This window comes from Schistocerca piceifrons, chromosome 2 (genome assembly GCF_021461385.2).
Source record: "Schistocerca piceifrons isolate TAMUIC-IGC-003096 chromosome 2, iqSchPice1.1, whole genome shotgun sequence".
Lineage (NCBI taxonomy): Eukaryota > Metazoa > Arthropoda > Insecta > Orthoptera > Acrididae > Schistocerca > Schistocerca piceifrons.
This window is the reverse complement of record NC_060139.1, coordinates 1,038,922,204-1,038,935,917: the sequence shown is the minus strand read 5'-3', so window position 1 is coordinate 1,038,935,917 and position 13,714 is coordinate 1,038,922,204. Positions and strand designations below refer to the sequence as shown.

Sequence of the window (13,714 nt, the reverse complement as noted above, 5' to 3'; positions counted from 1 at the left end):
GATGCTTTGCGAATATATTCTCAGGTGCTTCAAAGATAAGAGCACCATCTAAAGAAGGAGCCATCCTTCAATAAACAGTTTTTGAACTATCAAAAATGTTGCATATGTTAAAAGCTCCCCAATAAATTGCCAGAATGTGTAGTACCATGTGTGTAATTTCAGATACTGATTTCATTTATACACCTCTTGAATGGAAAGATCTGAACTTCATTGACATACTTCTGATATAACACATCAATATTCGTGATTTTAATCACCATTAGGAAGTATTATTCCTCAAACACAAATGGTCTCTATTATGCCTTTTGACAGGGAATGTTGTTATTGTTGCATATTCACGCAGAATACTTTGAATTGAGTCTCTTGGAAGACTACTGTCTTGGAAATGTAGAGTTATATTCTCCTCAAGAAATAAAGTACAGTTAACAGAGAAAATTGTTTCTTAATCATTCTGTGGCTGTAAACTGCCTCAAGAGGTGAACAGTCTACATTACAATCAGGCATTTACATTTCTGCCGTATCACTTGTCATAAGATGCATGAGCTTAAAACTTTTGTTGCATGACAACACCTAACAAGCAGATGAGCTTTATTGCAGCTCTCTGTAAAACATAGATTAAGAGTCAAGAAACACAATCAAGGCATTTTTTTCCATTTATTTTATTCTTTTGATACAATTTTATCTACATTAGGTCTAATATCATTAGTGTATGCTCATGTGAGCTTTTCTTGCCTCCCTCATGCTGGTTACAGCTGGATATTATTTTGTAGAAATTTATTCTTTCATTTTATACACTGGAATGGTGCATATGTAGCTTAACAGAATACTGAACTTAAAGGAATTAAAATTACAGTTACTGCATCAACATTTTGTTTCAGGCCTATCGTCACCACCATTGGCCCCACACAACAACCTCCGTGGTGACAACTGCATACAGGGGTCACCATCAACAGCTGGCCCCGTCATGCTGTTCCTAGTGGCACAACTTTTACTTGGTTGTGGAGGTTCACCACTTTTCACCCTTGGAACAACGTACATAGATGACCATGTTAGACCAGAAAGTGCCTCTCTCTATATTGGTAATCTTATGTTTCATGTGATCAGTACTTCATTTTATAATAAGTGTTGCTGACTGCAACTAAAATAGTTTGAATCTGTTAATATACTTTATTTTAGTACTAATTATTATTTTATGTGTAGTGCATATACTGTATTTTACACAAGAGGGTCTGTATGAGAGTTATTCAATTGTTTTCAGCCCATAGTGTACCAAAACTGTGGAAATGTGTTTAGTGTTTGAAAAATTTATTTTTGGCCTTCAAGGCTGTTCCATCTGAATAGTCACTCTAAGTTACAAAGATAGTTTTCACTTTCAGTCCCAGTAATGTTATAATTAATTGTTACAGAATAATCTGAGGGGCATTTATTACATTAAATATAGTTCTGTATTGGATTTTCACACACCAGAATTCAGCTAACACTCTGTCTTTTTGTTGCAGGCTGCATGTACAGCATGGCAGCATTTGGACCAGTCCTAGGATTTCTCCTTGGAGCTTATCTTTTATCATTCCATATGGATTCCTTTTCTGGAACCATAGTTAATATAGGTAAGGACTTTGTAGTGTATCAGTTATCAGATTTCAAATTTGACTACTACAGTTTTATAATCTACTACATTTGTAAGTTGATCAGCTTTTAGAAATGGTACAATACAGACACCAACCCTTTATAAGATTGTCCTGAAGTAGTATGAGTCATATGAAATCCCCATTTACAAAATGAAACAAAAATTCTCATTAATTCAATGACATACTTTACTATGTGTTCATTTCCAACACTCAGATGGTTCTGTAAAAACCTCAGACCATTTCAGATCCACCAAGAAGCAATGGTACCTCAGGTTTCACAGTTGTCATTTGTTCTACATTAAAAAGGCCCTCAGTTGCACCCATGGGCTTTGCATCTGCTTTTGCCCAAAAATCTGAAATGATCTTACCAAAACTGTCACAGACAGACAATGTCCTGCCCAAATAGTCTAGAAATAGTTTTCTGTGCCCTTACTTCCTCTGACTCCGATGAACCCATCACAACTGTACTGCTTAGTACTCCTGTTGTCATCTAATACCACCCGAGCATTGTGAAGAGCAACCACATCCTGCACCAGTGCTTTGACTACTACTCAACATGTCCAATGATGAGAGAGAATCTGCTACAGCCATGGATCCGCATAGCATTCCAAGTAAGTGTCGGTCATTCCCGATCACTTTCTATCCGCTCATTTCTAATATGGTGCAACCTAACAGGTGTGTGGCAAAGAAAACGTGGCAATTAGCTACATCACAACACAGTATGAGGCCTGTGGAAAAATATTGAGCCTATGCACATTGCAGCTTTGTGATCATATTGCATCCACCTGATTTCCATGTGGCTATGCAAGCCGTGCAGGCAGCTGTGTCATAAGACAAGATAGTGTCGGTCATCTTTCAGCAACTTCCATCAAGCTGTGTGAAGTTTATTCACCTTCTCTCTTGCACACATCATCAGTTTGAATGCCATGCAGATTGAGCACACTCTTGCAGTGCCCTAGAGCCTACCCAAAATACTATCCTCATCGTCAAAGTAGCATCTGTTACCCACTTAGTCCATCTCTATGCCAACCCTGCAGCCAATGCTGAACTGCACAGTTTCTTCTTCTGTGGATGATCTTGATTCTAAATCTGTTGTATATAAACCCACTCATCACCTCCTTCTGCAGATCAGTCATGTGCTTTTTTTTTTTTCCGTAATAAGGCTAGAGTCATAGTGAAAGTATCCATATCGTACACTGGCTGTGCTGTAATTATGATGCAGCTTTCTTTGTAGGAATGAAAACTAATCAGCTGTGTACCCACTACTAGTCAACACCAAAGTGTAGGAACTGTAAACTCAACTACCTAGTTGTTGAACATTCTGCACACTAAAACACAAGTGGCTTAACAGCTGTTTCAGTACTTGTGCCTGTTAACTAACATGTGGGAGCTGTGCTCATGGCCAAAATCTTGATTAGCCTCTTCCTCCTCACTCATATTTTTCAGTCTTGTCATTTTCCAGACAACTCCTTCCCCATAACAAACTCGTAGACATCTCCTCCTCTCCTTCTTCCCATGACCCATTAATCTTTTCCAGTATCTGAACACCATACCTCCTGATAGTTTAGTTGCTACATTGCTTTACTATCCTCCCCTCCCATCTGTCAGTATGAGTAATCACATGGTGTTGCCATCGGTGTACATGTTCAATTATCTGTGTGGTGATGGGTCCTTGTACTTGTAAAAGGTTGGGTCCTCAGAAACTCGACATGCTTTTCCCTTTATGTGTGTATGAATACAAAACACATTTACGTGTGAGAGATTGAGCACATTTCTTCATTTTTGTTTAGTATTCTTGCTCTATAGTGATAGTGAAAATATGTTGTGGAACCAATGGAGCAAATATTTTTTTCTGTGTTGGGAGAGACCTGCATATTACTATTGATGCAGTCCATTATGTATAGTGAAATTGGCTGATAGGCAAATGAGCTTCTCATAGTTGAAAGATGGCTTATGCAAGGTGTTTAGTAGGCTGTTAGTCCTTCAGTGCTCTCAGATATTGAGATCTGTGTTTGCATTTTATTATTCATTAGATCATACTTTTGTTATGTGTTACATTAACCCGTAAGTTACGAAGATGGTAAGTAGTAATTTATAACTCAAACATCAGTCATGGAAAAAACCTTGATGACTTTTTTTTGTTTGGTATTATTTTGACTGAATCCATTATTATTCAGAAACAGATCTTTTTTTTTCTCTCTTTCAAAAAACAACACACAAAATTATTTGTTCACAGATCCTGGAGACCGCCGTTGGGTGGGAATGTGGTGGGGAGGTTTCCTCTTGTGTGGCCTCCTACTGATTCTTGTTGCCATTCCATTTTATGCCTTCCCAAAAACTCTGCAGGTAAACTATGGTTATGATGATACATAATATATACAAACTATATGAGTTTTGATTATAATGCCTTTAATGTCTGAGATTAATGAATTATATATGCAAGTAAATGAAGTAAAGTCCCTTTTTTACGTTGCTGCATTTTACATTTTCCCAGTTTTTACATTCGTTTTTGTCGGTCCTAACAAAAGTCCTGTTCTCCCAATACAACCCTTTCCTCTTGTTAATGATTCTGTTTTTCAGCATTTTCTGCATTTTAAGTTTTCTTTGATATTACCATGACCTTTAACATTGATTTTCATACAGATTTCTGCAAAAAGTGCATCATATTCCTGCTCAAAATCATCCTTGAAACAAAGCAGAAAAAGCAGACGATATGCAAAGATATTGGTCATGTAATGTAGTGTTAGCACAGGAAGCAGGATTTTCATTGTCGGCATGTTGTGTCATGGCCACCTGTACTATAGGTTCACAGTGTTTGGAAGAGTGGAAAGTATACTGAGTCACTGCCTTAATGATAATCACGATCTAACAATAATGACTCTCCTAGCAACCTTCCATTTGCTTATTGCATTGCATTACAACAGCTTTAATTTACTTTCAGTCATTGATACAAATAAACACTGCTTTTGAAGATAGTCATCTCTGTAATAGGCTTACACTAATCATTGTTACTTCTGCGTAAAATATGCTAATTTGTACTAGGCATGTAGTCTTAAGTTGGTATAAACTGATGTCAGACATAAACATTCCACCCCAAGATGCTCTGTAACGTGATAACGATTTCCATACTCTTTCTCATCCAGGACGTTCCTGACCAGAGTGACATCCTTTTTGGCAAGAAGCTGTAGATTTCATGCGTATTGGTCTCTGTTTATGAACACTGCCAACTTTAGGATTTAACCAATATTATGCGACAAGCTTTATTTACCATAATTTTATAATTATTTTCAAGAACCAGTTGTGCTAAGCAGCAGAGAAGCTATGGAAGCTGTTAACATTTGAGGCAGTTCATTGATAGTGCAGGAGGTGGTGATAATGCCTGTGATGCTTTGTATACTGTGGAGAGACAAGTAGAGCTAACTGCTGTTAGAAAGAAACAAAAACAATTATTTCAGATGTTTTAAACAGGCAAAATTTAAATTATTTTAATTTCATATTTTGAACAATATAAAGAGTATAACAGTAAGAGAAATTTATTCATTTTTGCTTGTTATATTTCCTTTGCTTTCCTGTTTTTTACAGTTCCCTGCATTTTACAACTTTTTGGATTAGTCCACTGAAAACTGTAAAAAGGAGCTTTTACTGTACTGTGTTTTCAGGCTGAATTTCTACTTCATGAAGAACAGTTTAAATTTCATGGAACTCTATTTTACACTATTTTCTGCAACAGAAATTACATGATCAGAAGTAGTCAAGTGAAGCTTCAGTCTCATTCCTATAATTTTTTTGCTTGGTTGCCATATTGTTGCCCATTGCATAGTGATGTGGCCCAGTATATTCCCAGTGGGAGGGAACTTATAAAATGGGAATATTGCGAGGAATATTTCTTTGGCATGGAAAGATTTCCAAAAATTGGGAATTTATGAAAATTTTTAGATTTTGAATGTTTTAACACTTATTAACAGCTAAAGAACCTCAAAGATAGGTTAACTAAGTAAATTTGTACATTTTAATCCAAGATTTATCATTCCATGCATTAATTTCCTCCCAAAATCCATGCAAAACATCATTTACCGTAAGTCTGGTGGAAAAAAATAATTTAAAATATTCACTAGGTCTACCATTTTTAGGCAGGTAGAAACTCCACATTTCTCTCTGGAGGTGTAATTCTCAATTGTGCATTATCTGTAGTGTTTTTTTAATTTTTCCAAATGAATGACTAGAGGTGTTTCGCTTTCAGAATGCAAAGACTCCTCATTTCATGTGATGAATTACGATTTATAAAATTATTTTCTGAAATATTATAATTACTTTCACTTTTAGAATTGTTAATTAATATTTTACCATGTTCTATGTCAATAAAATCACTTGTATTTTCAAGTAAATAATAGCTCTCAGCTGGATTATTCACATAATTTTTCCCCGAAGTGTCATTTTCAATGACTAATGTTTACAAAATTTTCACGAGTTTATTTTAAACTTAATTGCCTAAAATACCTTTAACGCCGACGGAAGACTTAATAAATCGAATAAACAAACTTTCCCGTGTGTTTTAGTAACTTTAGTTACTAGATGGCATATCATTATTATAAACTCGGTTTTTCTAAAGGTTGATTATTTTGACGTTGGCAGTTCTAGGAAATGTAAGAGTCATAAATGTTGACGCTTGTCAGTTCTAGTGCTAATTCTTTGATATTTAAAACATTGAAAACCAAAAATTGTGTTTATTTCTAACGAGGAGGTTAAGTCCAGACCCATATAAGATTTAACCATATAATTACTGCTTTTATCTATTAACAGTTTTTTGAGCTATCTTACTAATTAATCATAAATTCCCAGGAATTTATGAATTTTTGGAATATTGCCAGCAATATTCCCTGGGAATATTTCTTCAGTTTTAAATTCCCGGGAATTTTACAACACTACAATTGCATATGAAATAAGTTGTTGACATTGAGCTGAACTCTTGAACATTTGTCTCTAGTTTCCCTCCATTTTCTCTGTCGCATCAGCTAAATACAATTTTGAGCAGTTGCGTATGACTTTCCTGAGATCTAGCCCTTTTCCTAGACCTCTCCAGTCCTTTTCCCTTCAGCGCTTCTGCCTGAAGAAAGAACTGGCTCTGAAAGCTTGCCACTTACAAGTTACTGTATAACACATGTTGGAAATTACTTAATACCAGTGATAGGCAGTACCTGTCCTATTCAATTTTCATATGCAATGGAAGAGAACTGACTAATTTGGTAGACTATTGACTGAAAAGCAGAAAGCAAATGTTAATTCACAATTGTGAAACTGGTGTCAACCAACATCCCTGTACTATGTTATCAGAAACCAAAGAAGACAAAACTAAAATACATTTGCTAACAGAAGTTTTTAAATATATAAAAAAACTATTCTAAAAAACTGTAATCTTATCTTAACTGAATGCACTTTTTATTTTCTTTCTATCATAGTGAATGCAGTGCATTACCGAAACATGAGTTTGCTTTATCAGTCATAGATGCAGTAGCATTGATATAGCAGGAAAACAGATAAAGAGTGCACTGCACACACCACAAATGGTTCACATCTGTTGATTATAGGTGCAAATCTGAGTTAGAATAAGGTGAGGTACTTGTGTGGAATTAAAAAAAAAAAAAAAAAAAAAAAAAAAAAAATACCAGAATTGTAAGCATAATAGCAAGTTTCAGTGGGTGTCAAATATTAAAAAGATTAAAATTTACCTACCGAGCAAAACAAGATGGTACCTGCTCTTTATGCAACATAAACTGCACAATGCCGAAGGGGATCAGGTACATGAACCATCTTCCAGTCATGGGGAAAATGACCAATATCTGGATACTACCATGTTATGTGCTAGAATTATGTTTTTGATGATAGTTTTATGGTATTTAAATTTTTATTTTGGTATAGTTTGCTTTTGTTTTCTGTGGTTTTGGAAGAGGGCTGTTATGCCAGATATTGAATTGTCCATTTTGTTAATAGCTATTGACTTTGTGTGGTTTGTTAGCCGTGAATCAAAAACTACTTTTTCCAGTATCTCACCTGACAGAGCACTGGACGTAAAGAAAAATACATGGACTGTGTCTTCCTGAAGCATAAGGTGCAATGAAAAAGAAATGAGCCAGAGACTGTAAAATGAAAACAGCTGAAAAGATTGTAATGTTGTTGCCTGTGAAACGAGGTGTGGTCCCTGTGAGAGTTCTGAGATAACAAACTCACTGCTAGAGGGAGACAGGCACATCCGTGTGGCACCAGAGCAAGTACATGCATGTGCCAACCATCCACTGCAGTCAGTCATGCTGAAAAGAATGAAGGACTCAAAACAAAGAGCAAAATGGTGAAGTGTATCATTTTTGGTTGTGTTGACTCTGTATTCTTCCACTGGGGACTTAAATGCTTTGCCTCTGGTTGAAAGTGACGACACATTGTCTCATTTCCGGTGAACACTTGTGATAGGAACTCAATCCCTTCCTTTGCATTGCACTGCAGGTGTGCCATGGAGAGTTTCATTTGACATGCTTCCTGTGTTGATTGAGTGCGAGACACTCACTGGGCGCACACTTTGCAAAATTTCAAGGTGTCCTTAATGATGGCATGAACATTTCTGATGCTTAATCTGACCTCTGCAACAATGGCTGCTTTCATAACTCACCACTCATGAGTAATGAGAGCATGTTGCTGCTGGGTAATGGCATCAGTAAAACAGTGTGGTGTTCCAGCCTGTGCATCATTGGCCAATGACATCCGTCCTTCCGACAATCACTTGACCCTTCAAGGAAGGAAGGAAGGTTAGGGTTTAATGTCCTGTCATCAGTGAAGCTGTTAGAGATGGAGCACAAGCTGAGATTGTTTTAAAGATGGAGAAGGAAATTAGCCATGCCATTTCAAAGGAGTCATCTCAGTAATTCCTTAGGGAAATCAGGAAGAATCTAAATATTGATGGCCGGATGCAGATTTGAAAACAAGTCGAGCCTTTTGTTCTGCACACTCCTGCTCCTAGCCCGGTTTGACCGTCCCAATGGACATGCAGTATTCTCCATACACTTGTGCCATTATTCAATCAATCTTTGCTCCTTGCACTCTTTCCACTGTCAGGAAATACGCCTCTTTGACCGTTTGAAGCCTCCATTTAACTACTGTCACTAAGATTGAGTGCAGTCAGTGGTCGGTGCATGTGCAAGCTCACTCTGGGTGTGTCCCTTTAGCAGCAAATATGGAATCACAGTGCTCTTGTCGGCCACAGTACTCATTGAGTGCAACTATCATTTCCTCATTTTATGAAAATTTCCTCCTGGAAAGCCAAAGTGTCAAGTTAGGGAACAGGAAGAAGTCACTTTGGGCTATGTTTGATGAGTAGGATAGATGAGGAACCAATTCAAAACCCATTTTATGCATTTTTGCTGTTGTTATTGGTGATTTGTGTGATTTTGCATTATCTTGGCGAAAGAGTAGGTTTTTTGCATGCCAACCTAGGCCTTTTTCGGCCAATGCCAGTTAAAAACAGGCCAGCAGTGTAGCATAATAGCATCCAGTTATTAACTTTGCCTCGTTCTAAGTAATCTAAGGGAATTATTCCTTGCGAATTCCTAAAAACAGTGCCATCACCTCGCTGCTTGACAAAAAGTCTTTACCTTCTTTGGTGCACTTTTACCAGCCTTTGTCCATTGATTTGACTGCCATTTTGACCTTGGTATGTAACAATAGATCCGGGTTTCATTAGCAGTCAAACATCAACACAAAAAGTCTTGCAGATGGCAACAAAACATTGCCAATCTATTAATTACCAAGCAAATGGTCTTTAGTGTTGGTCCAGAGTGTATGTGAACATCATCCAATTCTGTTTTGATTTGTGTGGCAGTCCAGGCCCTCAAACGAAAATGTTTAGTAACAGCACAAAACTTGGTTTTGCCCATTTTCAATCGCAGTCGACACACTGATCAATTCGGATGCTGTCTGTAATGAACTGTACTGAACTGTATGCTATACATTGTTGAAATTCTATGCACAATTCTTAGAATAATCAAGCTTACCAACCATGAAGGCACAACAAAAATGTTCCATTCTTTCATGGAAATTTTCCACACATCAGACCACCCTCATATTTTTCTGAATAAGAAATTTACCACCTTTCACTGGAAATGATGCTTAAACATTGAGTGGAATACTACACAGCATACTTATATGAAAGAAAGAGTTTACTTGTATGTGAGAAAAATATCCCAAATTTCTCTTTAGTTTATTTCAAGAGCTCAGGATTGTGCAAAAGTGGTTACTTTTTCTTTTCACAATGATAGTGGTTTGATAAGCTGAAAATCACCTTTCGATTCCCTTCATTCTTTCAAAATTCTACAGAGCTCCATACAGTAATGTGAGACCAGCACTTCTAGGTATACGAATGTAGCAGGTAGATTGATTTTTCACATCACCATCATTGCAGGGCTTGAAAGAAACGGAAAGAAGCTAGTAGGAAATTGAAGTTGAATCAGCCTGCAGATGTTTAGATTGGCAGAGCTGTGCTTCGGAAAGGCAGGTAACATGGTACTTGTTCCAGTTTGGCACACTTTTGTAACTTGCCAAACAATCAATCAAACATGCTGCAAAGCATAAAAGAATTTCATTTCAACACTAGATTTTTTCATAATCATTATGGAAAAATCCTCCAATTGAAAATTCACTTAAGGGCAATGCAAAACCTTTGGTTCATTTTATTTTACAAGCTTTACACACATACGAAGATAAATTAGAAATAAAGTAATTTAAAAGTGTCAGTTTCTATGTTTTTTTTTCTGTAATATTTTATGCATATGAGTGATGATACTGTGACAGTGAGACACAAACATAAACATGGACAAATCTGGTATTTTCAGAATCAATCAAGGTTTTTCTATAGCTGAAAACAAGTGTGATAAATATTAAGAAATGGGTAGTGAGGGTGTTACAGAAAAGAAACTATGTAATCTATTGAGAAATTTTACAAAATGTCCCAAAAATAGTTGAAGAAACATTTGTTCCTAAAAAAACATTCATTCTTGAAAAACCATTGTTTCTGAAAGCATGAATTTCATCTTGCTGAATGTTGATTTGTCCTTTTTTTTTGGGAGAGTGTTTATCAGTTAATTTTAATTCTACACTTTAAGTTCCGATTTTCGATTTATATTTTACCTTTTCTCATTTTTAGTCTCTTAGCAGTAAAATGAATCCTGCTGTATTTTATGACAGATTATTAACTACCTATGCTTCTGTTCTTCACTAGAGAGAAAAAGAGAAAATTCGTATGTTGGAAAAAGCTCGTCCACCAGATGCCCCTAGGCCACATAAGTCTACAGACCCAAACACGTCTTGTGGGCAAACAAATGATTCAGGCTATGGGAAAGATATAAAAGGTGAGATTGATGGTTAATGGACATTTATTAATTTATCTCTTTTGATGACAGTATTGATATTTTTTATTGCAGTAATTGATTCTTCCATCACTTCTTGGTAGAACACCTTCATGGTTATAATGCTTTGTAAAACACACAATTTTGTGCTTTTAATTTATAATATTTTATATTTATATGAACATTTAATTTGATTTGTCTGCCACCATGTAAGCATTTTTGTTCCTGTACAAATTTAGTGGGAGAAATAAGTCAGTTATCTGACCAACTCAGAATACAGCATGAAATCTGCACAAAAAAAGGAAACTTTATATTTACTTACTATTTAGTACTTATTAAGTTTGATGTTGAGATGAAAAGATCAATTTAGTGGGAGGTAACATTTTGAATGAAGTCTTATTAACTGTTTGCAAGACTGTTCGTTTTGCTGTTCACATGGTTAATAATGAGATAATAGTTGTTGCATTTCATTGCCGTGTTAAATATTGACTTTACTGTTTAAACTTGGTGATGACTGACACCAATTATTTTTACCTTATGATCTGCACTTTATGAACTATTTAATCAGTTACCACAATGATTTTTTATTATTTTTGTTGTAGACATTCCACGCTCAATGTGGCGACTTGTGTGCAATCCTGTTTACGTGGTTACTTGTTTGGGTGCCTGTATGGAACTTATTATCGTATCGGGTTTTGTTGTGTTCCTACCAAAATACCTGGAGACGCAGTTCAGTCTTGGAAAAAGTCAAGCCAGTGTATTTACAGGTCTGTATAAAGAGAAAAGTTGCATTTGAGCCTCACATTTCTGTCATTTATTATAAGTTGATACATATATTTTAAGGTAGATGGTCATTCCTTTAAGTATCTTGAATAAGTGAAAGTTTTAACACAACTGATGACATATTATGAGTACAGTGTTACATATCAGCTAGTGCTATGACCATATTTGTTTACTGTGTGACAAAAGTTGTCTGCAGATTGTGCATATTGCACAGTGGAGGCCTCAATCTTTTGGATGTAAAGTTTACACTTTCTTCATACACTCCATATGTTGCACCCTATGGTTTTCATTTGTTTCCAAAGTTGAAAGAATATCTATGTGGAAATACTTTCCCTGACAACTTTAAGGTTTGAGAGGTAATGTCGAACTGAATGAGAAGCATGTAATGCATATATAGCGCTGGAATCAGTAACACTCTTCCCAATGGTCAAAAAATAATTGGACATCAGTTGTACATATGTGCAAAACTAACTAAAATATATTCTTAATGTGTACCTTCTGGTGTACCAGGCAGGCAGCCAAAAAAAGAATGAAATGCTTTTGATATGCAAAAGGAGAAAAACTCACTGTCTATTGTACTGTAATATGGGAGTCTATCTTCAGGAAAAAGTAAAAGAAAATGATGAAGGAAAAATGGGGATCTTATAAAGGAATGAGGCAGTAAAGCGATCCGAAAGTTGAATTATGGGACACGTGGTATGACAGTTAACATTGAAAATCCAGCAATGGATGGTATATGAAAACCTAAGAAGTTACAAATAGTCAATTTCATGTGTATTCAAATCCAATTTGCACTGTGTAGGATAAAGTTTTCATTTATGGCATTGTATTTGTATTTTAGACGGGCGACTTTAAAATGCTCATTTACTTAGCGTAATGTTTTCCTCTGTAGGTTCACCAAATCAATCTATAAATACTGCAGTTACTCATATAACAACACCATAGCTTTCTTTGTGTAAGCAAGTTCATCTCTAATCACCTCACTCTAACAAGTTAAGCTTCAGTGCATCTCCTCTATTGTTTGCTTTTCATAGCTAACTTCCAACTCAGATTTGCAGTGCATTTTTGGACTTACAGACATTCAAGAATTTGCCATGTACCTCTATGAATGTTCATTTTTCTTATTCATTATTTCTTTTTTATTTGTCTAGATATAAGAGTGTTCCATATTCTGGAAGCTAGTGAATCTTTCACTGGCTCTGTTGCAAATACCAAAATTGTGCACTTTGTGTATTCATTTTTTTCTTGAAAGTTATCTTTATCATTGCCTTGCAGGTTCAATAGCAATACCTGGAGCCTGTATTGGCATCTTCATGGGTGGCTGCCTCCTTAAACGTTTGGAACTGCGACCCAGGGGTGCTGTGCAGTTTGTTCTGATCTCTAACACAATATGTCTAGCCTGTTACGGGTTGTTGTTCTTCCTTGGCTGCGACAATGTGAAGATGGCAGGAACAACAATACCATACTTCAACAGGTACGGCATGTGCATAAATAACTATGTAATACCCCATGACTAAATATTTCTTGAGTCACTGATTCAGCTCTAAATGATGCAAAAATTTGGTGGGTCTGTCAAAGCCACAGCTACGGTTATTTCGAAAGGAGAATATGATGCATTAGTGTTGTATGATTTACAAATGTTATGCATGTGTAGCTCTTCACTTTGAAGAAGCACAACTTCAGAGTAATAGTCGAGGTTTGTCAAATTACCTGAAATGTGTTTGATCATTGAATTTGACCTGTCTCTCTCACATCAGCTCCTCATTTGGAAGCTACCATCTCAAAGTCATTGTTTTGCAGTGGCCTTCGAGAGATGTTCTGTGGTACTTCATTTGTTTCTACTGTTGCCTTCCTCCCTTGAAAGAATTCTGTGGACTGGTCCCATGCAACAGTGGATTTATTGCCTTTGTATGTTAT

General features: G+C 36.2%; 1 protein-coding gene across 1 annotated transcript in view; it reads left to right on the top strand.

Annotated features, from left to right (window-relative positions):
• LOC124775700 (solute carrier organic anion transporter family member 5A1) overlaps window positions 1-13,714 on the top strand; it is a 438,784-nt gene that overhangs the window by 398,296 nt on the left and 26,774 nt on the right. The window contains exons 8-13 of the mRNA XM_047250528.1: window positions 879-1,079; window positions 1,500-1,607; window positions 3,865-3,974; window positions 10,888-11,017; window positions 11,617-11,781; window positions 13,073-13,271. Of these exons, the coding sequence (XP_047106484.1) occupies window positions 879-1,079; window positions 1,500-1,607; window positions 3,865-3,974; window positions 10,888-11,017; window positions 11,617-11,781; window positions 13,073-13,271 (913 nt within the window). The remainder of the gene's footprint in view (window positions 1-878; window positions 1,080-1,499; window positions 1,608-3,864; window positions 3,975-10,887; window positions 11,018-11,616; window positions 11,782-13,072; window positions 13,272-13,714) is intronic.